This window comes from Haematobia irritans, chromosome 1 (genome assembly GCF_050003625.1).
Source record: "Haematobia irritans isolate KBUSLIRL chromosome 1, ASM5000362v1, whole genome shotgun sequence".
NCBI lineage: Eukaryota > Metazoa > Arthropoda > Insecta > Diptera > Muscidae > Haematobia > Haematobia irritans.
Window position 1 is genome coordinate 223,464,406 of NC_134397.1, and position 23,722 is coordinate 223,488,127.

The 23,722-nt window shown below is 33.7% G+C and overlaps 1 protein-coding gene across 1 annotated transcript; it reads right to left on the reverse strand.

Moving 5' to 3' along the window:
• Positions 1–10,945: 10,945 nt before the first annotated feature.
• On the reverse strand, positions 10,946–11,608 carry LOC142219496 (uncharacterized). The gene is made up of 2 exons (XM_075288455.1): positions 11,485–11,608; positions 10,946–11,395 (listed from the first exon to the last, which is right to left on the reverse strand). Exons 1-2 carry the CDS (start codon positions 11,533–11,535, stop codon positions 10,976–10,978), a joined length of 471 nt encoding a protein of 156 aa, XP_075144570.1. The 5' UTR covers positions 11,536–11,608; the 3' UTR covers positions 10,946–10,975.
• Positions 11,609–23,722: the final 12,114 nt, after the last annotated feature.

The following is a 23,722-nucleotide window of genomic DNA, read 5'->3' on the forward strand; positions in this document are numbered from 1 at the left end:
GAATTGGTTCATATCAGTCCATAATTATATATAGCTCCCATATAAACCGATCCCCAGATTTGACCTCCGGTGCCTTTTGGAGAAGCAAAATTCATCCGATCTGGTTGAAATTTGGTAGTATATGATATTTAACAACCATGCCAAAAGTGGTCCATATCAGTCCATAATCATATATAGCCCCCATATAAACCGATCCCGAGATTTGGTTTTGGAGCCTCTTGGAGGAGCAAATTTCATCCGAGTGAGTTGAAATTTGGTACATTGTGCTAGTATATGGCCGTTAACAACCATGCTTAACTAGGTTCATATCGCTCTATAGTTATATATAGCCCTCAGATAAATCGATCCCCAATCACACAAAAATTGGTCCATTCAAGTTCATAATTCTATATAGCCCCATATAAGCGACCCCCGTATTTCAATTCTTTCTTCTACGAGCAAAAAGTCCATATCGATTCGTAATTATTTGTAGACTTAACTATACATAACTTTTTTGTCTAATATATACCACGTATGGACTAAATCACAATTTAGAAAACGATGTTAAGAAGTTTTAAGATACCGCAACCCAAGTAATTCGATTGTGAATGACAGTCTTTCGTAGTAGTTTCTACGCAATCCGTGGTGGAGGGTACATAAGATTCGGCCTGGCCGAACTTACGGCCGTATATACTTGTTTATTTCTGGAATAAATACTATTGAAGGATGAAGAGAGCAACTGGAATATATTAGTATATTATATAAAATAAAATTTTGGCATATTCTTTCCAACGTTTCGACCGGTATCTCACGGACAAATTCTTCAATGTTGTCTTTCAATGCGTTGAAGCAGACTTGTCCGTATAGGCATGAGCTTAATTTTAAAGGTTTATTTTAAAGGTATTTTTAAATATTACCATTGCACCACGGTAGCTCCAGTGGTGCTAACACCTACCGATATAAACCAAATTTGACATATTTACTTATGAACCTAAAATGCTTCTAGATTTCTAATATCAGGACAATTGGATAAAAAAAAATTGCGGTGTAAAGATGCCGAAGAACTCAAAATTATCCAACGGTTTTTTTTCAAAAATATGAATCGATATAAACCACAGATATTTGAGGACCTAAAATACCTCTAGATATTGGTTTTTAGCTAAATTGTAGATCTGTCTATATGGCGCATATACCAAAACAAAATGGCGCTACACACCATATTCGCAACATTTAGTTGATAGACTCCTCTAGATTTCCAATTTTAGGCAAATAGGATAAAAATGACAAATTATCAAAACCTGAACCGATATAGCCGATCTTCGGACTTGACCTTATTGCAGACAGACGATAGCACCATTATTGAAAACTGTAGCGTGATTACAAAAGTCAGACGGATCAGACGGGTTTTAAATCTCCCTGATCAAGAATACACACAACAATTTTTTTTTTATGATTCAATCACGAAATTAATTGATCCAATTAAGTTTTTAATTGGACACACAAAAAATATCAATTAATTTGATTGTCAATACAATTAAAATTATGTTTAAATTTGAGCTAACAACGTAATTTGTAAATACAATTACGATTTTAGTCACTTTAGCAACCAATTTTGTTATATCAACAAAAATTTTGTTGAACTTAAAAATTGTCTGTAACGACAATTTATTGTTAGCTCAAAAATTATAATATTATTTTCTGTGGAATGTCTTCAATCACAGAAATGATAGTATCAATTAAAAAATTAATTGGAAGTCAATTAAAAAACAAGTAAGGAAAGTCTAAAGTCGGTCGGGGCCGACTATATTATACCCTGCACTACTTTGTAGATCTAAATTTTCGATACCATATCACATCCGTCAAATGTGTTGGGGGGTTATATATAAAGGTTTGTCCCAAATACATACATTTAAATATCACTCGATCTGGACAGAATTTAATAGACTTCTACAAAATCTATAGACTAAAAATTTAAGTCGGCTAATGCCCTGGGTTGGAACACAATGTAGCTAAAAAATATGGGAAACATTTAAAGCTGAAGCAATTCTAAGGAAACTTCGCAAAAGTTTATTTATGATTTATCGGTCGATATACATGTATTAGAAGTTTAGGAACATTAGAGTCATTTTTACAACTTTTCGACTAAGCAGTCGCGATTTTACAAGGAAAATGTTGGTATTTTGACCATTTTTGTCGAAATCAGAAAAACATATATATGGGAGCTATATCTAAATCTGAACCGATTTTAACCAAATTTGGCACGCATAGCTACAATGCTAATTCTACTCCCTGTGCACAATTGCAACTAAATCGGAGTTAAAAATTGGCCTCTGTGGTCATATGAGTGTAAGTCGGGCGAAAGCTATATATGGGAGCTATATCTAAATCTGAACTGATTTCAACCAAATTTGGCACGCATAGCTACAATGCTAATTCTACTCCCTGTGCAACATTTCAATTAAATCGGAGTAAAAGATTGGCCACTGTGGTTATATGAGTGTAAATCGGTCGAACGATATAAATGGGAGCTATATCTAAATCTGAACCGATTTCAATAAAATTTGGCACACTTGACTATAGTACTAATTGTACTTCTTCTGCAAAATTGTAAGCAAATTAGGGTAAAACTCTGGCTTGTGGGGAAATATAAGTCCATATCGGGCGAAATATATATATGGGGGCTATATCTAAATTTGAACCGATTTTTTCCAAAATCAATAGGGTTCTATTCTGAGCCAAAACGCATACTTGTGCCATATTTGAAGTCGGTTGAACTAAAACTAAAACTTTGATTACAAAAATGTGTTCACGGGCAGACGGACATCGCTATATTGACTCAGGAGCCCACCCTGAGCATTTTTGCCAAAGACACCATGTGTTTATCTCGTCTCCTTCTGGGTGTTGCAAACATATGCGCTAACTTATAATACCCTCTTCCACAGTGTGGAGCAGGGTATAATTAATTGATCCAATTAAAAAATTAATTGATACTATTAATTTTTGTAATTGATTTTTGTTTCAATTAAAAATTTGTTGAACCAATTAAATTTTTAATTGAATATTTTTTAAAACTCAATTAAAACTTTAATTGGAAACATTTTCTGTGTAAGCACATAATGATATAGTCGGAAATCGATATTTCGATGTGTTATAAATGGAACGGTAAACTTATTATACGTCCATCATCATTCTAACGTAAGTAGGTTTTTAATTAATAAAGAACTGAACTAAACTGTATAAGAATGAAGAAGATACAGTCGAAGACGAATCGCCCGATTTCGATTAGCATGCACTAGTAGAAAAAGTTTTGTTATATTAACGAAATGTGTCATTAAAATTGAGTCAATGAAATAAATTCGTTAATATAACGAAATTTTTCGTTACCATAATGAATATTCTGTTAGTCAACGAAAATTTTCGTACTATTAACGAATAGTTTCATTGTCTTAATGAAAATGTTTCGTTATATCAATGAAAAATTTTCGTTGGCTCAATTTTAATGAAATTTTCTTTGTGTGTGTTATACTCATTTCCGAGCCGATAATATTTAAAAGTATACCCTCAAAGAGTTCACCTATCGTATGGAATTTTCAATTCGTCTCGGAACCTATATTGAATATCGTATAATCTAATTTTGTCATTACTTCCCTTTTGCTATACCGTTGACTGGTTAAACCACAATACGAAGGCCCCATAGAATAACAAAATGCACAAGCAAAGATAGATTGAGCGTGCAGACATACTTACCCCTATACCGCCAGGCGGCAATGGATATCAAGAAGAGAAACAAAAAAACAAAAACTTTCCCTTTATCTTTAAGTAACTTTTGTGAAATTTTCCATGTTCAATGCATGTTTTCCCTCAGTTTTTACACTGATAGAGTTACAATCGGAACATTGCAATGGGCATGAGATCGTGGAGGTTACTGTAAGTGAACAAGACGAGCAAAAATGGCACAAAGTTTTTCATTTGAGATCTCTACGTATACGTTGGTAGTTTTATATGCATTTTCCTGTATTATCTATGCTCTGTGGGTATGGCTGATACTGATTGTGGTTTACAAAGTTTTCTATTACAGAAGAGTTAATCACACTTCTTATTTAGTTTAGTGTTTATATGTAGTTGTGGTCTACTTTAGGATTTCTAGTACAAATACGCTTAGTTTTATTCGATTTAGTTTTCTTTTTGATATTGAGAAAGAAGAAGAAAAAAAAGCGAACAAATAAAAGGGTTCTAGGAGCCTATATTGAAATTCGAAATGGAAAAGGATATGGTAGGGTGAACCCTTTAAGTCATTAAGTTTTAGGAAAATGAATTTAAAGAAAATTTGCTTAGTTTAAAATAAGCTAAGGAAGACACAACTGATGTTAAGAAAGTATTTCCATTTTAGTTTTGTTTTTGGTTTGATTATGGTCGGTATAGTAGCAGCACATTATTGTACTCTCACTGACAATATTCAGTCTATTTTAATACTGTCTGAATTAACATTTAGACTTATTCTAAAAATATTATATTCTAAATATTTTGAATTAAACGTAATATGAATTATTGTGAATTAAAAAAAATGTATCTTTGAAATCCGAAAGTTCATGGAAATTACCAAATACATTAGAGTTATTGTGAATTATCATTTAAAAATATTATATGTATGTAGGTTTCGTGGTAGGCTTAAAGACCTACAAACTTTCTATTGCCTTTTATATCTCAAACGGTGAGCATATTTGAATAAACTCACAAAACCCACAAATTGTAACTCTCGATTTTTATTTCCACTTCTCGGTTTTGCTACATGTCTTAATTTCTTATTTATCGAGAAATTATGACAATTGATTAACATCCACAACTCTCCTATTGTTAAGGTAACCTCCTGCTGCTCCTCTAGCCCGCATCATACAGTCCACAATATTTACTCCCGGATTTGGTGTCCACTCATTTCTGTGCCCAGCATCAACGTCGCCAATTCCCCTTTAAATACTCCATTTTTTAAACAAATACATTTCACTTTTATTGTGGTGAAATTCTCCCTAATGAATGTGTGCTGTCGATTCTATTTTTAGCTCAATGAGAAGTGCTAGAGTCGATTCGGAATGATGTTCTGCAATTCGTTGAAACTACATAGAGAAGCTTTGAATCTCTTAGAGATATCACCAGTGTGGGTGCTAAGGGTCTATATTTCGCAAGTGTCCAATGATTCGTAGGCCGTTAGGTATTTAATTGTAGCCAATATTTTATTATACCCTCCACCATAGGATGGGGGGTATATTAACTTTGTCATTCCGTTTGTAACACATCGAAATATTGCTCTAAGACCCCATAAAGTATATATATATATATATTCATGGGTCGTGGAGAAATTCTGAATCAATCTGAGCATGTCCGTCCGTCTGTTGAAATCACGCTAACTTCCGAACGAAACAAGCTATCGACTTGAAACTTTGCACAAGTAGTTGCTATTGATGTAGGTCGGATGGTATTGCAAATGGGCCATATTGGTCCACTTTTACGTATAGCCCCCATATAAACTGACCCCCCAAATTTGGCTTGTGATTGCTCTAAGAGAAGCAAATTTCATCCGATCCGGCTGAGCTTTGGTACATGGTGTTAGTATATGGTTTCTAACAACCATGCAAAAATTGGTCCACATCGTTCCACTTTTACGTATAGCCCCCATATAAACGGACCCCCAAATTTGGCTTGCGAATCCTCTAAGAGAAGAAAATTTCATCCGATCCGGCTGAAATTTGGTATATGGTGTTAGTATATGGTCTCCACCAACCATGCAAAAATTGGTCCACATTGGTCCATAATTATATATAGCCCCCATATAAACCGATCCCCCGATTTGGCTTGCGGAGCCTCTAAGAGAAGCAATTTTCATGCGATCCGTCTGAAATTTGGTACATGGTGTTAATATATGGTCTCTAATGACCATGCAAAAATTGGTCCACATCGGTCTATAATTATATATAGCCCCCATATAAACCGATCCCCCGATTTGGCTTGCGGAACCTCTAAGAAAATCAAGAGAAGCAAATTTCATCCGATCCGGCTGAAATTTGGTACATGGTTTTAATATATGGCCTCAAACTCCCATGCAAAAATTGGTCGATAATTATATATAGGCCCCATATAAACCGATCCCAAATTTTAACCTCCGGAGCCTTTTGGAGAAGCAAAATTCATCCGATCTGATTGAAATTTAGTACGAGGTGTTAGTATATGGTATCTAACAACCATGCAGGAATTGGTCCATATCGGTCCATAATTATATGTAGCTCCCATATAAACCGATCCCCAGATTTGACCTCCGGTTCCTTTTGGAGAAGCAAAATTCATCCGATCTGGTTGAAATTTGGTACGTGGGTGTAGTATATGATATTTAACAACCATGTGAGTTGAAATTTGTGGATGACAGTCTTTCGTAGAAGTTTCTACGCAATCCATGGTGGAGGGTACATAAGATTCGGCCTGGCCGAACTTACGGCCGTATATACTTGTTTTAAACTTTTAATTTCTTATTATCTAATTTTTACAAATCGAAAAACTTCTTCGAAACACTTTGTCATTCCGTTTGTAACACATCAACATTTTAATTCTATAGAGAATGTTGTCAAAATTTTAATTCTATTGAAAAATTGAAAAAATTTTATTTCTATTTAAGAATTTTGTCAAAATGTTATTTCTTTAGAAAATTTTGTCAACACTTTATTTCTATAGAAAATGTTGATAAAGTTTTATTTCTATAGAAAATTATTGTCCAAATTATACTTCTATAGAAAATGTTATCAAAATTTTATTATGTAAAAATTTTATTTCTATAGAAAATTTTGTCAAACTTAATTATATACGTATTTAATAGGCCTTGTTTAGTATAATATATACCACGTATGGATTACCTTGCAATTTAAAAGACGGTGTTAGGAAGTTTTAAGATACCTTGCAATCGGCAAGTGTTACCGCAACCCAAGTAATTCGATTGTGGATGGCAGTCTTCAGTAGAAGTTTCTACGCAATCCATGGTGGAGGGTACATAAGCTTCGGCCTGGCCGAATTTACGGCCGTATATACTTGTTTTTAAATATTTATCTTACAAATTATTCATTTATACATCGTTTTTATTATTTTTTTTTTTTTGACATATGTTTTTGTATAAATATATTTTTTCCATTAAAAATCAACAAACAATTAAAAATTATCTTAATTGCAAAATTTTCTCAAAAATAACTTCCACGGAAGTGTAAAAGTCAAACGGCACAGGTTCAAATCCCAGCGGGGACGAATTTTTTATATTATTTTATTATTTTTTTTTACTGTTTTATTGATTTTATATTATTTATGAAATTGAATTGTCAAAAACCTATATTTTCACTTAATACGGCATAATTCCATACTTTCTAAGACTTGTCCAAAAGGGCAGCATCGAAAATGGAAAAAATCGATAGGGGATCCCGTGATGCGCTTTAAAAAAATGTTTGAGGACTTGTTTAAAGGGACTGCATGGGAAGTGGAAAAAATTTATGGAAGATTCCGGGATGCGCTTTAAAAGAAATGTTTGTGCAACAACTTCCAACGTTTTTTTGGAAAGAATAAAAAATATATGGACGTAAGATCGGCCGGGCCGAATCTTATGTACCCTCCACAATGGTTTGCGTAGAAAGTTCTACTGAATACTGTCACCCACAATCGAATTACTTGGGCTGTGGTAACAGTTACCAATGGCAAGGTATATTGAATCTCATTAACATTGTCTCCCAAATTGTGTATTAGTCCCCTACGGGAAATTGCCACTGACGGACATATCACAGGAGTGGTACCGGTGCTCCAGTTTGTCGCAATTTTTAAAAAGTCATAATTTATTGATTTTCATACTCTCTTGAAAATTCGATTATCATAATAACCCATTTTCAACATACATAGTTCGAAAGTTCTTCACTTCTAATGCGATTCGTGTCAAAAAGGAAAGAGATTCCCAATAGTTTGTCCAAGATTGGTTCATGAGTACCCGTCTAAGGGGTGCTCCTACTAAATTGTCCCAGGACGTGTCCTTTGGAATGAGTCAATGTCGTGTCCCAAAGTGTAAATTTACCCCGTCAAATACAAACCCACGGTCCTTTCCATACGTTTTGACCAGAACTGGGACTGGTCCATACACACCAGGGACTAGTCCTGTACCGGTCCTGTGGATGATCCATTTCCCGTAGGGTCCATATGAAAAGACGTAGTAAATAGCTATGTATGTCTCTTAAGTTCTTGAATGTGGTTATTAGAGATCCAAATTTTCGAACCGAATCGGGAGAAATTTGCTCTTTCAGGAGTCTACGTAAGGAAAGTGTTTGGATCGGTTTATATGAGGTCTACATATAATAATAGACCGATATGGACCAATTTTTGAGTAAGTGTTATAGACCATATACTAACACAAATTGGGAGCCACCGTGGTGCAATGGTTAGCATGCCCGCCTTGCATACACAAGGTCGTGGATTCGATCCTGCTTCGACCGAACACCAAAAAGTTATTCAGAGGTGGATTATCCCACCTGAGTAATGCTGGTGACATTTCTGAGGATTCACATACCAAATTTCAAACGTATCTAATGAAATTTGCTCTTCCAAGAGGCTCAGGTGGTTAAATCTGGGGATCGGTTTATTAGGGGGCTATATATTACCGATATGAACTAATTTTTGCATGTTTTTTAGAGGGTATATATATAGGTAACATCACGTACTAAATTTCAACCAGATCGTATAAAATTTGCTTTTCCAAGAGCGCCCGCAAGACAAACCAGGGGGTCGGTTTATATGGGGGCTAACAGTGGTCCGATATGGCCCAGTTGCAATACCATCCGACCTACATCAATGACAACAACTTGTGCCAAGTTTCTCGTTGACAGCTTGATCCGTTCGGAAGTTAGCGTGATTTCCACAGACGGCCGGACGAACGGACATCGCTAGAAAGACTCAGAATTCCACAACCACCCAGAATATATACTTTATGGGGTCTGATACCAATATTTCAATGTGTTACACACCGAATGACAATGTTATGGTGGAGGGTATAAAAACGTTGATGTTTGGAGGATTTTGGGGGTTGAACCCACGAACATTTGTATTCACGGAGAGCATGCCAACTACTATACTACGGTGGCTACTTAGGCCTTTGTGCAATTTCGATTTTGAGGTATCCACTTTTTTCTTAAATCGAATTTAATTTCGTGTTGGTCAAAATCGACTTAGTGGGATTCCAAAACATAAAATTTCGCAAACTTCCATCAATTACGGCTTCAAGCAAACGCTACTCGCGTTTAAACAAGATGATGTTCCTTTAACCCAGAAGCTGACGTAGAGGGCCAGGGCAAAGATGTTCTACCAACTCCAAACTTTCCATTTCAAATTTCATCGCATTTGTGACGTACCGTCTTCCTTTGTTAAGGGTAACCAACCTAAGACTGTTTTTGCCAACTGAGGTAAAAGATCTTTGATCCCTTATATGTGTTGATATATTATCCGACGGTCCGTTTCCCTTATGTAGCTCTAACAACTCCTTGAACCCCAATTAAGGTGCCGGACATTGCAATCTCAATTTTGTTGCATTTGTAGCACAGACCCTATTCCGATTACCGGACCACACACAATACTGCAGGCTGAAGTGCGTGACATAAAGGAATGTATTAAAAGGCTCGGAAGTAACACGAGACTACAAAATGTGAATATTTTCACATATGGACGGAGGGCAATAGCAGACTTTACGGGTCAATCGTGAACCGTTTAGAATTCAGAAACATGATCAACGAATATGTATTTAGAATACGGCACGACACGCATCGTATGGGTGCCGGGATATGCCGAAATAAGAGAAAACGTAAAGGCAAAACAACTGGTGATAAGAGCTAGAGCACATAGGGAAGAAAATACAAAGCCCATAAAAGCAACGAACAGAGTAGGATGGTTGGCCACATATGACTCATAAAGAGATGAGAACCAAGGCAACGGTCGGAAGGACGTCTATGGGTAACCCAGATAAGAACAAGTCTGAAAAAATACTCAAAGAGAGTATAAAGACAATCAAGAGGCCCGTGGGAATAATCACAGGGCACATAGAATTGAGATCAAATCTGTGCCGAATAGTAGCAGCAGAGGTTGGTCCATGTCACTGTCCTGCTTTTATTCAATTTATCAAATTATCAACTTAATCAAATAAGGGAATTCGTTAGAGTCACAGAGTTCTTGGAATAAAAGAAGGATACAATGGAAGGAAGAAATTAGAGAGTACAGCAAACCAAATACTGAGACAGGGCAACCTGCATCCCCTCTTCCACCTAATCTAACCTAATAAGTACCTATTACGGTGAGTATTTTCTGGTCATACATTACGGCCTTGCTCGATTCCTTTAATCCAAAATCCCGTCCTGGACTCTGAATTCGACAGCTCAGTGGGTAGCGTAAAATTGCCTCGCATGGTTGCCTATTACACCACTCTAGAATTTCGTAACAGGTACCTATTACGGAGATGCTCACATTAGAAATATTCGATCAGTAAAAAATAACGTCTCATGGTTGCCTATTCCACCACGCTAGAATTTCGTAACAGGTACCTACTACGGAGATGCTCACATTAGAAATATTCGATCAGTAAAAAATAACGTCTCTTCATTGAATGTACTTCCTTGAGATAGGCAAGTAGAAACTGGTCAGCATAATGTTTAGTTTAATGAATCGGCTTCATTCTTCAGTAGCTAAAATAAAATATATACTTGTGTATAGATTATATAGTGATGGTAAAACAAGTACTTAGGCTACTTTCTGCAAAAAATACCACAGTAAAAATACGGCTCTGGCAAAAATGTCTTTGGTTTCCGAGAACGTACTGCTGCAAATAGATTTTACAACAAGCGGAGAAGATAATTACTCATAGGATCATTCACGTACATCAAACTTCCAAGGAATTTCATTTAAAAGCACTTATGAGTTTTTTTTTTTTAAAAAGATATTTAATTTTTTACTTCTTAGACCCCGGATTATGTACAATTCGTAAGGGTATATAAGACGTTTCATGGGTAACTGTGGCACCATCCAACTCTGCCCCACCTTTATAATAGGGCACTTCATCTTTACGTCTGACACAAATTTTCGTTTGATCTTCATCATCGGTGAACTCGAAAACAGCTTGAGCAATACAATTGGCCTTCATCCATGGCTCATAGAGTATAACAGCATTACATTCATGGATCGCATCGGATGCATCAATAAGATCAGCATTTATGTGATACAGATAAATGCTACTACGTGTTGCCCTATTAACTTTGTCCACCATGAAACGAGGTCCTTCATAGGTTTCCAATGTAACTAAAGCCATATCTAGAATTTGTTCAGCTTTCTGGAGGTATTCTCCTTGAAGTTCCCTTACGGACACATATTCCTAAAAATATTCCAAAAATATTAATTATAATTACAATTCCAAATATATTTATCAATGAAATATAAATGAATACTGGAACGATATTATACCGGCCATTGTGGTCCATCGAGACTGGAAAAAATATTATAATTATTAGACATTCTTATCTTTTTATGTCAGAAAATAAAAAAAAAAAACAGAAACCATGTGTTCTTTGCAAAAACAAACGTACTACTGATATGATTGCTTTCTATTAGAAATAATTGTTTTCATTTTTTGTTTCTAGAATAACATATTTGCGATAAATATATAATGAAAAAATTCTTTTGTGTGGTTTATAAGCGGTTGGGCGAGCAGTGACCTAAAGTAGGAAATACTGACGGTAGACGGATATATTAGTCACAATGTTGTGGTTCACCAAGATATTAAGTGAAAATAGTATGGGGCCTTTTTGTGTACTAAATGTAGAGATTTTTCAAAAAAAAAAAAATTATGTGGGCGAAAACGGACAGATTTTTCATATTCCCGTGAAACATAAGGATTTTTTAAATTTTTTTTTGGAAAACCAGGAAAATATTATGTTTGGAACATAAAATGCTTGTAAATATAATATGCTTACATGCAAACATATATTAATTTGAAAATAGCCTTTAAACATATACAGTATGTCAAGAAAGTCTTTTGACATTGCCAACTATTTCAAATTCTAGAAATAATTGAAATATTAAATATTTTATTAAATTTTTAATTCTGTGTACGTATGTATACTTTGCAAAATACATAATAAAATATTTTTTTTAAAATTTCATTATATTTAATTTTGGAACAAAACATAATTTTTATCCCATTGTCAAAACACTTTCTTGACAAACTGTATGTGTTTAGAAAGAGAGACCTAGAGAGTATACTGCAAGTAAAATAATGGAAGTAACAAATTGGCGCCTTAATAATATATCCACACAAAGAAAATTTCATTAAACTTTTTTACTACCAGTGTATGCCCTATGGTGAAACATAATATGTTTGAACAATACAAACAATATTTTGTTTGCACCAATCCTGTAAATATATATGCTTGCAGCAAAATGTGTTTGGGGTATATGTTACAGAAGCGATTTTTTTTTTTTTGAAGGTGTAGGAATCGAAACAAATGAACGTCTTTTCGCTCTAGGACCATGGCTGCCACAGTTGGTACACTGAGAAAAATATTTACGTGATATTAAAGTTTATGCAACCTAAATTTTAGAATGCGCAATTTACAAAATATTAAAGAAAAATTTCTTTAAAATAATGAAACTTTAATTAAAACAAAGTTCATAATCTTTACTTCAAAAATTTTTTCTTTAAATTTAAATTTTGTAAATTTGGGTTCCTCCATTATAGTCGCATGTCTTTGAACTAAGGAAATTTTCTCTTAAAATAAAGAAACACATTTTTGATATAAAGAAATCGTCCTTAAATTAACAGAAATATTGGATCTTTAGATTTAAGATAAAAAAGCTTCAAATATAGGCTAAGACTAATTTTGAGGATTTAGCATCTTTGGTTTAATTTTTTTTCGGAATTAAGGAAACATTTTTACTTCGAGATATCCGCTATAAATTGGATTTTTAAACTGGTATTTGCTTGTACACAGAAAAAAAATTCACGAAAATTTTTCCAATTAAAATCTTAATTGAGATTTAAGAAATATTCAATTAAAAATTTAATTGAATCAATAAATTTTTTAATTGAAATAAAAATCAACCGCACAAATTAATAGTATCAATTAATTTTTTAATTGATATCATCATTTCTGTAATTGAAGACATTTCAGTTAAAAAATTAATTTGATCAATTAATTTCGTGATTGAATCGGACTTTTTTTGTGTACGTGAATAGCTTTATTAATATACCGCGAAAATAAAATGAAACTTCGCATGTCTTTGAACGAAGGAAATTTTACCTTAAAATAAAGAAACACATTTTTGGTTTAAAGAAATCGTCCTTAAATTAACAGAAATACTGGATCTTTAGATTTAAGATAAAAAAACTTCAAATATAGGCTAAGACTTATTTTGAGGATTTAGCCTCTTTGGTTTAAAGTTTTTTTTTTTTTTGGAATTAAGGAAACATTTTTACTACGTGATATACGCTATAATTTGGATTTTTAAACTGGTATTTGCTTGTACACAGAAAAAAATTAACGAAAATTTTTCCAATTAAAATCTTAATTGAGATTTAAAAAATATTCAATTAAAAATTTAATTGAATCAACAAATTTTTTAATTGAAATAAAAATCAATCGCACAAATTAATAGTATCAATTAATTTTCTAATTGGATCAATTAATTTTTTAACTGATACTATCATTTCTGTGATTGAAGACATTTCAATTAAAAAATTAATCTGATCAATTAATTTCGTGATTGAATCGGATTTTTTTTGTGTACGTGAATAGCTTTATTAATATACCGCGAAAATAAAATGAAAATTCGCATGTCTTTGAACAAAGGAAATTTTACCTTAAAATAAAGAAACACATTTTGGGTTTAAAGAAATCGTCCTTAAATTAACAGAAATATTGGATATTTAGATTTAAGATAAAAAACCTTCAAATATAGGCTAAGACTTATTTTGAGGATTTAGCCTCTTTAGTTTAAAGTTTTTTTTTTTGGAATTAAGGAAACATTTTTACTACGTGATATACGCTATAATTTCGATTTTTAAACTGATATTTGCTTGTACACAGAAAAAAAATTCACGAAAATTTTTCCAATTAAAATCTTAATTAAGATTTAAAAAAATATTCAATTAAAAATTTAATTGAATCAACAAATTTTTTAATTGAAATAAAAATCAATTGCACAAATTAATAGTATCAATTAATTTTTTAATTGACTGTCAATTAATTCTTTAATTGATACTATCATTTCTGTGATTGAAGATATTTCAATTAAGAATTAATTGGATCAATTAATTTCGTGATTGAATCAGAAAAAAATTTTTTTGTGTGTTCGTGAATAGCGAAAATAAAATGAAAATTCGATAAATGGGATCTGAATATTAATTCTAGTTTTATTGATCCTAAATTTAAAGCCAGATAGGTCGCTAAAAAATTTCTTTATTTTAAAGAAGCCGCGTCTTTTGCTAGGAATCAACATCAAAATCCTTAAGGGAAGGTCAAAATCTTTGGATCCAAGTGTTTGAGTGTAAAATTCCATATTTGATAGATATTTTTACTGTTTGGTAGATGCAAACTCCTCTCCACATAAGAGGAATTTCACAAATTTTCTACAGAAATATAATTTTGACAAAATTTTCTATAGAAATAAAATGTTGACCAAATTTTTATAGAAATAAAATGTTGAAAAATTTTTCTATAAAAATAAAATTTCAACTAAATTTTCTAAAAAGTCAATATTGAGCAAACATCCTTAAATAATTTAATTCTCGTTTTAGGTCATTCTATTAAAGTCCATTAAGGGTAAGTTCTTCCATTTTGTACAAGTAGCAATTTTCCCTTAACGTTGGTGAAAGTTACATTAATTTAAAACTTTGACACATTTATAATTAATGGGATATTTATATACACTTAAATAAATTGTCGCTATTAGGAGTGCTCATAAAATAATACATAATCTTTTAAAATAAAATAATAAATCATATCTTTCGAAGAAACGTTTTTTTTATAGTAACCACAAAAAATAGATCAGAACTTGCAAAATAAGATTTTTTTATTTGATAACATTTTGGTAGATTATTTTTGGTCCGAGTGGCAACCGTATCTACAAACAACGATTTTTTTGATTTCAGTGACGAAAATCGTGAATTCAATCATTTTTATACTCTCCACCATAGGATGGGGGTATGTTAACTTTGTCATTCCGTTTGTAACACATCGAAATATTGCTCTAAGATCCCATAAAATATGTCTATTCTGGGTCGTGGTGAAATTCTGAGTCGATCTAAGCATGTCCGTCTGTTGAAATCACGCTAACTTCCGAACGAAACAAGCTATCGACTTGAAACTTGGCACACGAAGTTGTTATTGATGTAGGTCGGATGGTATTGCAAATGGGCCATTCGGACCACTTTTACGTATAGCTCCCATATAAACCGATCCCCAGATTTGGCTTGTGGAGCCTCTTTGAAGAGCAAAATTCATCTGATCCGGTTGAAATTTGGTACATTGTGTAAGTATATGGTCTCTAATAACCATGCAAAAATTGGCCCACATCGGTCCAAAATTATATATAGCCCCCATATAAACCGATTCCCAGATTTGGCTTGCGGAGCCTCTAAGAGAAGCAAATTTGATCCGAACCGACTGAAATTTGGTACGTGGTGTAAGTCTGTGGTCTCTAACAACCATGCAAAAATTGGTCCACATCGGTTCATAAGTATATATAGCCCCCATATAACCCGATCCCTAGATTTAACATTCGGAGCCTCGTGGAAGAGCACAATTCATCCGATTTGGTTGAAATTTGGTACGTGGTGTTAGTATATGATCTCTACCAACCATAAAGGAATTGGTCCATATCGGTCAATAATTATATGTAGCTCCCATATAAACCGATCCCCAGAGTTGATCTCCGGAGCCTTTTGGAGAAGCAAAATTCATCCGCTCTGATTGAAATTTAGTACGTGGTGTTACTATATGGTCTCTAACAACCATGCAGGAATTGGTCCATATCAGTCCATATAAAGCGATCCTCAGATTTGACCTCCGGATACTCTTGGAGGAGCAAACTTCATCCGATTCGGTTGCAATTTGGTACATTGTGTTAGTATGTGGCCGCTAACAACCATGTCAATTGCACAAAAATTGTTCCATATAGTTCATAATTGCACATAGCCTCCATATAAAGCGACCCCCATTTTCTTACCGAGCAAAAGCTCGTATCGATTTCAACTGACTCGGCTTGAGGACTTGAGAACACTTCCCGAAGATAAATTTAAAGATTTCACCTATGAGGACTATATCAGATTCTGGATTTATAAGAACCATTTTTGTTTGAGTTTTAAAGGAATCATTAATATCTCTTGTAAGTGTGCAAAAAAATTATAAAATAACGTCTTGATTTGAAATCTTAAATCTGTAGATTTTCACCCGAGAAGTAAGATCTGGAAATTCTACATTGAGTTTCAAGCAATTTTCATGATCAGCGCGCCTTCTATACCCTCAAGAAGTGAAGTCGGTTTATATGGAGGTATTACCAAATGGGCCGATAAAAACTTAATCCGATACACGTTTTTGTGAGGCTAAAATACCAAATATTTACAATTTCAGGCAAATCGGATAAAAACTACGGTTTCTAGAAACCCAAGCAGTTAAATCGGGAGATCGTTCTTATGGGGGATATACTAAAATATGGACCGATACTCACCGTTTTCGGCACACCTCTTTATGGCCCGAAAATTCCTCTAGATTTCCAATTTCAGGCAAATTGGATTAAAACTTCGGATTCTAGAAGCCCAATAAGTAAAATAGGGATATCGGTCTATATGGGGGCTATACCAAAACATGGACCGATACTCACCATTTGTGGCACACCTTTTGATGGTCCTCAAGTAGCTCTAGATTTTCAATTTCAGACAAATTTTATAAAATTTACGATTTCTATAAGCCCAAGACCCCAAATCGGGAGATCGGTCTATATGGGGGCTATACCAAAACATGGACCGATACTCACCATTTTTGGCACGCCTCTTTATGGTCATAAAATACCTCTATATTTCAAATTTCAGGCAAATTGGATAAAAACTACGACTTCTTTAAGCCCAAGACCCCAAATCGGGAGGTCGGTTTATATGGGGACTATATCAAAACCTGGACCGATATAGCCCATCTTCGAACTTGACCTGCCTGTAGACAAAAGACGAGTTTTTGCAAAATTTCGGCACGATTGCTTCATTATGGAAGACTGTAGCGTGATTACAACAGACAGACGGACATGCTTATATCATCTTAGAATTTCTTAGAATATATATACTTTATATAGTCGGAAATCGATATTTCGATGTGTTACAAACGGAATGACAAACTTATTATACCCCAGTCACCATTCTATGGTAGTGGGTACAAAAAAGGTAAAACAAAAATAGAACTTCGTTTGCCAACGCTACTTCGCAACTTCAAGGTAAATCTTCCAACGCATCTATACCGCTCTTGCTATTGCAACGTTACAATTTTAAAACATCTATACGGGCCGCACCTTTTGATTGCACAAATATTGTGTATACTAGATGATTTTTGATTAAAATGATGGAGGTAATTTTTTTAACAATAATTTTAGTCCGTTTAACATAAATAGGCTTCAATGGAAAACTTTATTCACATTTCACACTTGCTTACCTCTAATAAATGAAGATTGTGTTCCATTTTACAATACGCATAGTTTAGGAGATATGAGCAAAACAAGTTTTTCATATAAAATTTTAAATTTTTTTTCTGGATTTGGTTGGTATTTTCGATTTTTTGGGGGTGGTCATGAATTAAGCTCCTTTTCGCTCTAGGACGCATAGTTTAGGAGATATGAGCAAAACAAGTTTTTCATATAAAAATTTCAATTTTTTCAGGATTTGGTTGAAATTTTCAATTTTTTGGGGGTGGTCATGAATTAAGCTCCTTTTCGCTGTAGGACGCATAGTTTAGGAGATATGAGCAAAACAAGTTTTTCATATAAAAATTTAAATTTTTTCAGGATTTGGTTGGAATTTTCGATATTTAGGGGGTGGTCATGAATTAAGCTCCTTTTCGCTGTAATACGCATAGTTTAGGAGATATGAGCAAAACAAATTTTTCATATACAAATTTCAATTTTTTTAAGATTTGGATGGAATTTTCGATTTTTTGGGAGCGGTCATGAAATAAGTTCCTTTTCGCTCTAGGACGCATAGTTTAGGAGATATGAGCAAAACAAGTTTTTCATATAAAAATTTAATTTTTTTCAGGATTTGGTTGGAATTTTCAATATTTAGGGGGTGGTCATGAATTAAGCTCTTTTTCGCTCTAGGACGCATAGTTTAGGAGATATGAGCAAAACAAGTTTTTCATATAAAAATTTCAATTTTTTCAGGATTTGGTTGGAATTTTCAATATTTAGGGGGTGGTCATGAATTAAGCTCTTTTTCGCTCTAGGACGCATAGTTTAGGAGATATGAGCAAAACAAGTTTTTCATATAAAAAATTAAATTTTTCCAGGATTTGGATGGAATTTTAGATTTTTTTGGGAGTGGTCATGAATTAAGCTCCTTTTCGCTCTAGACGCATAGTTTAGGAGATATGAGCAAAACAAGTTTTTCATATAAAAATTGCAATTTTTCCAGGATTAGGATGGAATTTTCGATTTTTTGGGGGTGGTCATGAATTAAGCTCCTTTTTCGATGGAATTTTCGATTTTTTGGGTGTGGTCATGAATTAAGCTCCTTTTCGCTCTAGGACGCATAGTTTAGGAGATATGAGCAAAACAAGTTTTTCATATAAAAATTTAAAATTTTTCAGGATTTGGTTGGAATTTTCGATATTTAGGGGGTGGCCATGAATTAAGCTCCTTTTCGCTTTAGGACGCATAGTTTAGGAGATATGAGCAAAACAAGTTTTTCATATAAAAATTGCAATTTTTCCAGGATTAGGATGGAATTTTCGATTTTTTGGGGGCTGTCATGAATTAAGCTCCTTTTCGCTCTAGGACGCATAGTTTAGGAGATATGAGCAAAACAAGTTTGTCATATAAAAATTTCAATTTTTCCGGGATTTGGATGGAATTTTCGATATTTAGGGGGTGGTCATGAATTAAGCTCCTTTTCGCTGTAGGACGCATAGTTTAGGAGATATGAGCAAAACAAGTTTTTCATATAAAAATTTCAATTTTTCCAGGATTTGTATGGAATTATCGATTTTTTTGGGAGTGGTCATGAATTAAGCTCCTTTTCGCTGTAGGACGCATAGTTTAGGAGATATGAGCAAAACAAGTTTTTCATAAAAATTTGAATTTTTTCAGGATTTGGTTGGAATTTTCGATATTTAGGGGGTGGTCATGAATTAAGCTCCTTTTCGCTTTAGGACGCATAGTTTAGGAGATATGAGCAAAACAAGTTTTTCATATAAAAATTGCAATTTTTCCAGGATTAGGATGGAATTTTCGATTTTTTGGGGGCTGTCATGAATTAAGCTCCTTTTCGCTGTAGGACGCATAGTTTAGGAGATATGAGCAAAACAAGTTTTTCATAAAAATTTGAATTTTTTCAGGATTTGGTTGGAATTTTCGATATTTAGGGGGTGGTCATGAATTAAGCTCCTTTTCGCTGTAGGACGCATAGTTTAGGAGATATGAGCAAAACAAGTTTTTCATATAAAAATTTCAATTTTTTCAGGATTTGGTTGGAATTTTCGATTTTTTGGGGGTGGTCATGAATTAAGCTCCTTTTCGCTCTAGGACGCATAGTTTAGGAGATATGAGCAAAACAAGTTTTTCATATAAAAATTTCAATTTTTTCAGGATTTGGTTGAAATTTTCAATTTTTTGGGGGTGGTCATGAATTAAGCTCCTTTTCGCTGTAGGACGCATAGTTTAGGAGATATGAGCAAAACAAGTTTTTCATATAAAAATTTAAATTTTTTCAAGATTTGGTTGGAATTTTCGATTTTTTGGGGGTGGTCATGAATTAAGCTCCTTTTCGCTCTAGGACGCATAGTTTAGGAGATATGAGCAAAACAAGTTTTTCATATAAAAATTTCAATTTTTTCAGGATTTGGTTGGAATTTTCGATATTTAGGGGGTGGTCATGAATTAAGCTCCTTTTCGCTGTAGGACGCATAGTTTAGGAGATATGAGCAAAACAAGTTTTTCATATAAAAATTTCAATTTTTTCAGGATTTGGTTGGAATTTTCGATTTTTTGGGGGTGGTCATGAATTAAGCTCCTTTTCGCTGTAGGACGCATAGTTTAGGAGATATGAGCAAAACAAGTTTTTCATACAAAAATTTCAATTTTTTCCTGGATTTGGATGGAATTTTCGATTTTTTGGGGGTGTTCATGAATTAAGCTTCTTTTCGCTCTAGGACGCATAGTTTAGGAGATATGAGCAAAACAAGTTTTTCATATAAAAATTTCATTTTTTCCAGGATTTGGATGGAATTTTCGATTTTTTGGGGGTGGTCATGAATTAAGCTCCTATTCGCTCTAGGACGCATAGTTTAGGAGATATGAGCAAAACAAGTTTTTCATATAAAAATTTCAATTTTTTCAGGATTTGGTTGGAATTTTCGATTTTTTGGGGGTGGTCATGAATTAAGCTCCTTTTCGCTCTAGGACGCATAGTTTAGGAGATATGAGCAAAACAAGTTTTTCATATAAAAATTTCAATTTTTTCAGGATTTGGATGGAATTTTCGATTTTTTGGTGGTGGTCATGAATTAAGCTCCTTTTCGCTCTAGGACGCATAGTTTAGGAGATATGAGCAAAACAAGTTTTTCATATAAAAATTTAAATTTTTTCAGGATTTGGATGGAATTTTCGATTTTTTGGGGGTTGGTCATGAATTAAGCTCCTTTTCGCTCTAGGACGCATAGTTTAGGAGGTATGAGCATAACAAGTTTTTCATATAAAAATTTCAATTTTTTCAGGATTTGGATGGAATTTTCGATTTTTTGGGGGTGGTCATGAATTAAGCTCCTTTTCGCTCTAGGACGCATAGTTTAGGAGATATGAGCAAAACAAATTTTTCATATAAAAATTTCAATTTTTTCAGAATTTGGATGGAATTTTCGATTTTTTGGGGGTGGTCATGAATTAAGCTCCTTTTCGCTCTAGGACGCATAGTTTAGGAGATATGAACAAAACAAGCTTTTCATATAAAAATCTCAATTTTTTCAGGATTTGGATGGAATTTTCTATTTTTTGGCTCCTTTTCGCTCTAGGACGCATAGTTTAGGAGATATGAGCAAAACAAGTTTTTCATATAAAAATTTCAATTTTTTCAGGATTTGGTTGGAATTTTCGATTTTTTGGGGGTGGTCATGAATTAAGCTCCTTTTCGCTCTAGGACGCATAGTTTAGGAGATATGAGCAAAACAAGTTTTTCATATAAAAATTTCAATTTTTTCAGGATTTGGATGGAATTTTCGATTTTTTGGAGGTGGTCATGAATTAAGCTCCTTTTCGCTCTAGGACGCATAGTTTAGGAGATATGAGCATAACAAGTTTTTCATATAAAATTTTCAATTTTTTCAGGATTTGGTTGGAATTTCCGATTTTTTGGCTCCTTTTCGCTCTAGGACGCATAGTTTAGGAGATATGAGCAAAACAAGTTTTTCATACAAAAATTTAAATTTTTTCAGCATTTGGTTGGAATTTTCGATTTTTTGGGGGGTGGTCATGAATTAAGCTCCTTTTCGCTCGAGGACGCATAGTTCAGGATATATGAGCAAAACAAGTTTTTCATACAAAAATTTAAATTTTTTCAGCATTTGGTTGGAATTTTCGATTTTTTGGGGGGTGGTCATGAATTAAGCTCCTTTTCGCTCTAGGACGCATAGTTTAGGAGATATGAGCAAAACAAGTTTTTCATATAAAAATTTCATTTTTTCCAGGATTTGGATGGAATTTTCGATTTTTTGGGGGTGGTCATGAATTAAGCTCCTTTTCGCTCTAGGACGCATAGCTTAGGAGATATGAGCAAAACAAGTTTTTCATATAAAAATTTCAATTTTTTCAGGATTTGGATGGAATTTTCGATTTTTTGGGGGTGGCCATGAATTAAGCTCCTTTTCGCTCTAGGACGCATAGTTTAGGAGATATGAGCAAAACAAGTTTTTCATATAAAAATTTCAATTTTTTGAGGATTTGGATGGAATTTTCGATTTTTTGGGGGTGGTCATGAATTAAGCTCCTTTTCGCTCTAAGACGCATAGTTTAGGAGATATGAGCAAAACAAGTTTTTCATATAAAAATTTCATTTTTTCCAGGATTTGGATGGAATTTTCGATTTTTTGGGGGTGGTCATGAATTAAGCTCCTTTTCGCTCTAGGACGCATAGTTTAGGAGATATGAGCAAAACAAGTTTTTCATATAAAAATTTCAATTTTTTCAGGATTTGGATGGAATTTTCGATTTTTTGGGGGTGGCCATGAATTAAGCTCCTTTTCGCTCCAGGACGCATAGTTTAGGAGATATGAGCAAAACAAGTTCTTCATATAAAAATTTCAATTTTTTCAGGATTTGGATGGAATTTTCCATTTTTTGGGGGTGGTCATGAATTAAGCTCCTTTTCGCTCTAGGACGCATAGTTTAGGAGATATGAGCAAAACAAGTTTTTCATATAAAAATTTCAATTTTTTCAGGATTTGGATGGAATTTTCGATTTTTTGGGGGTGGTCATGAATTAAGCTCCTTTTCGCTCTATGACGCATAGTTTAGGAGATATGAGCAAAGCAAGTGTTTCGTATAAAAATTTAATTTTTTCCTGGATTTGGATGGAATTTTCGATTTTTTGGTGGTGGTCATGAATTAAGCTCCTTTTCGCTCTATGACGCATAGTTTAGGAGATATGAGCAAAACAAGTGTTTCGTATAAAAATTTCATTTTTTCCTGGATTTGGATGGAATTTTCGATTTTTTGGGGGTGGTCATGAATTAAGCTCTTTTTCGCTCTAGGACGCATAGTTTAGGAGATATGAGCAAAACAAGTTTTTCATATAAAAATTTCAATTTTTTGGGGTGGTCATGAATTAAGCTCCTTTTCTCTCTAGGACGCATAGTTTAGGAGATATGAGCAAAAAACAAGTTTTTCATATAAAAATTTCAATTTTTCAGGATTTGGATGGAATTTTCCATTTTTTGGGGGTGGTCATGAATTAAGCTCCTTTTCTCTCTAGGACGCATAGTTTAGGAGATATGAGCAAAACAAGTTTTTGATATAAAAATTTAAAAATTTTCAGGATTTGGATGGAATTTTCGATTTTTTGGGGGTTGGTCATGAATTAAGCTCCTTTTCGCTGTAGGACGAATAGTTTAGGAGATATGAGCAAAACAAGTTTTTCATATAAAAATTTCAATTGTTTCAGGATTTGGTTGGAATTTTCTATTTTTTGGGGGTGGTCAGGAATTAAGCTCCTTTTCGCTCTAGGACGCATAGTTTAGGAGATATGACCAAAATAAGTTTTTCATATAAAAATTTCAATTTTTCCTGGATTTGAATGGAATTTTCGATTTTTTGGGGGTGGTCATGAATTAAGCTCCTTTTCGCTCTAGGACGCATAGTTTAGGAGATATGAGCAAAACAAGTTTTTCATATAAAAATTTCAATTTTTTCAGGATTTGGATGGAATTTTCGATTTTTTGGGGGTGGTCATGAATTAAGC

Coding starts and splice junctions, on each gene's coding strand:
- LOC142219496 (XM_075288455.1), bottom strand. CDS start 11,535: ATGTCTAATAATTATAATATTTTTTCCAGTCTCGATGGACCACAATGG. Junction 11,396..11,484: donor TCGATGGACCACAATGGCCG/GTATAATATCGT, acceptor GAATATTTTTAG/GAATATGTGTCCGTAAGGGA.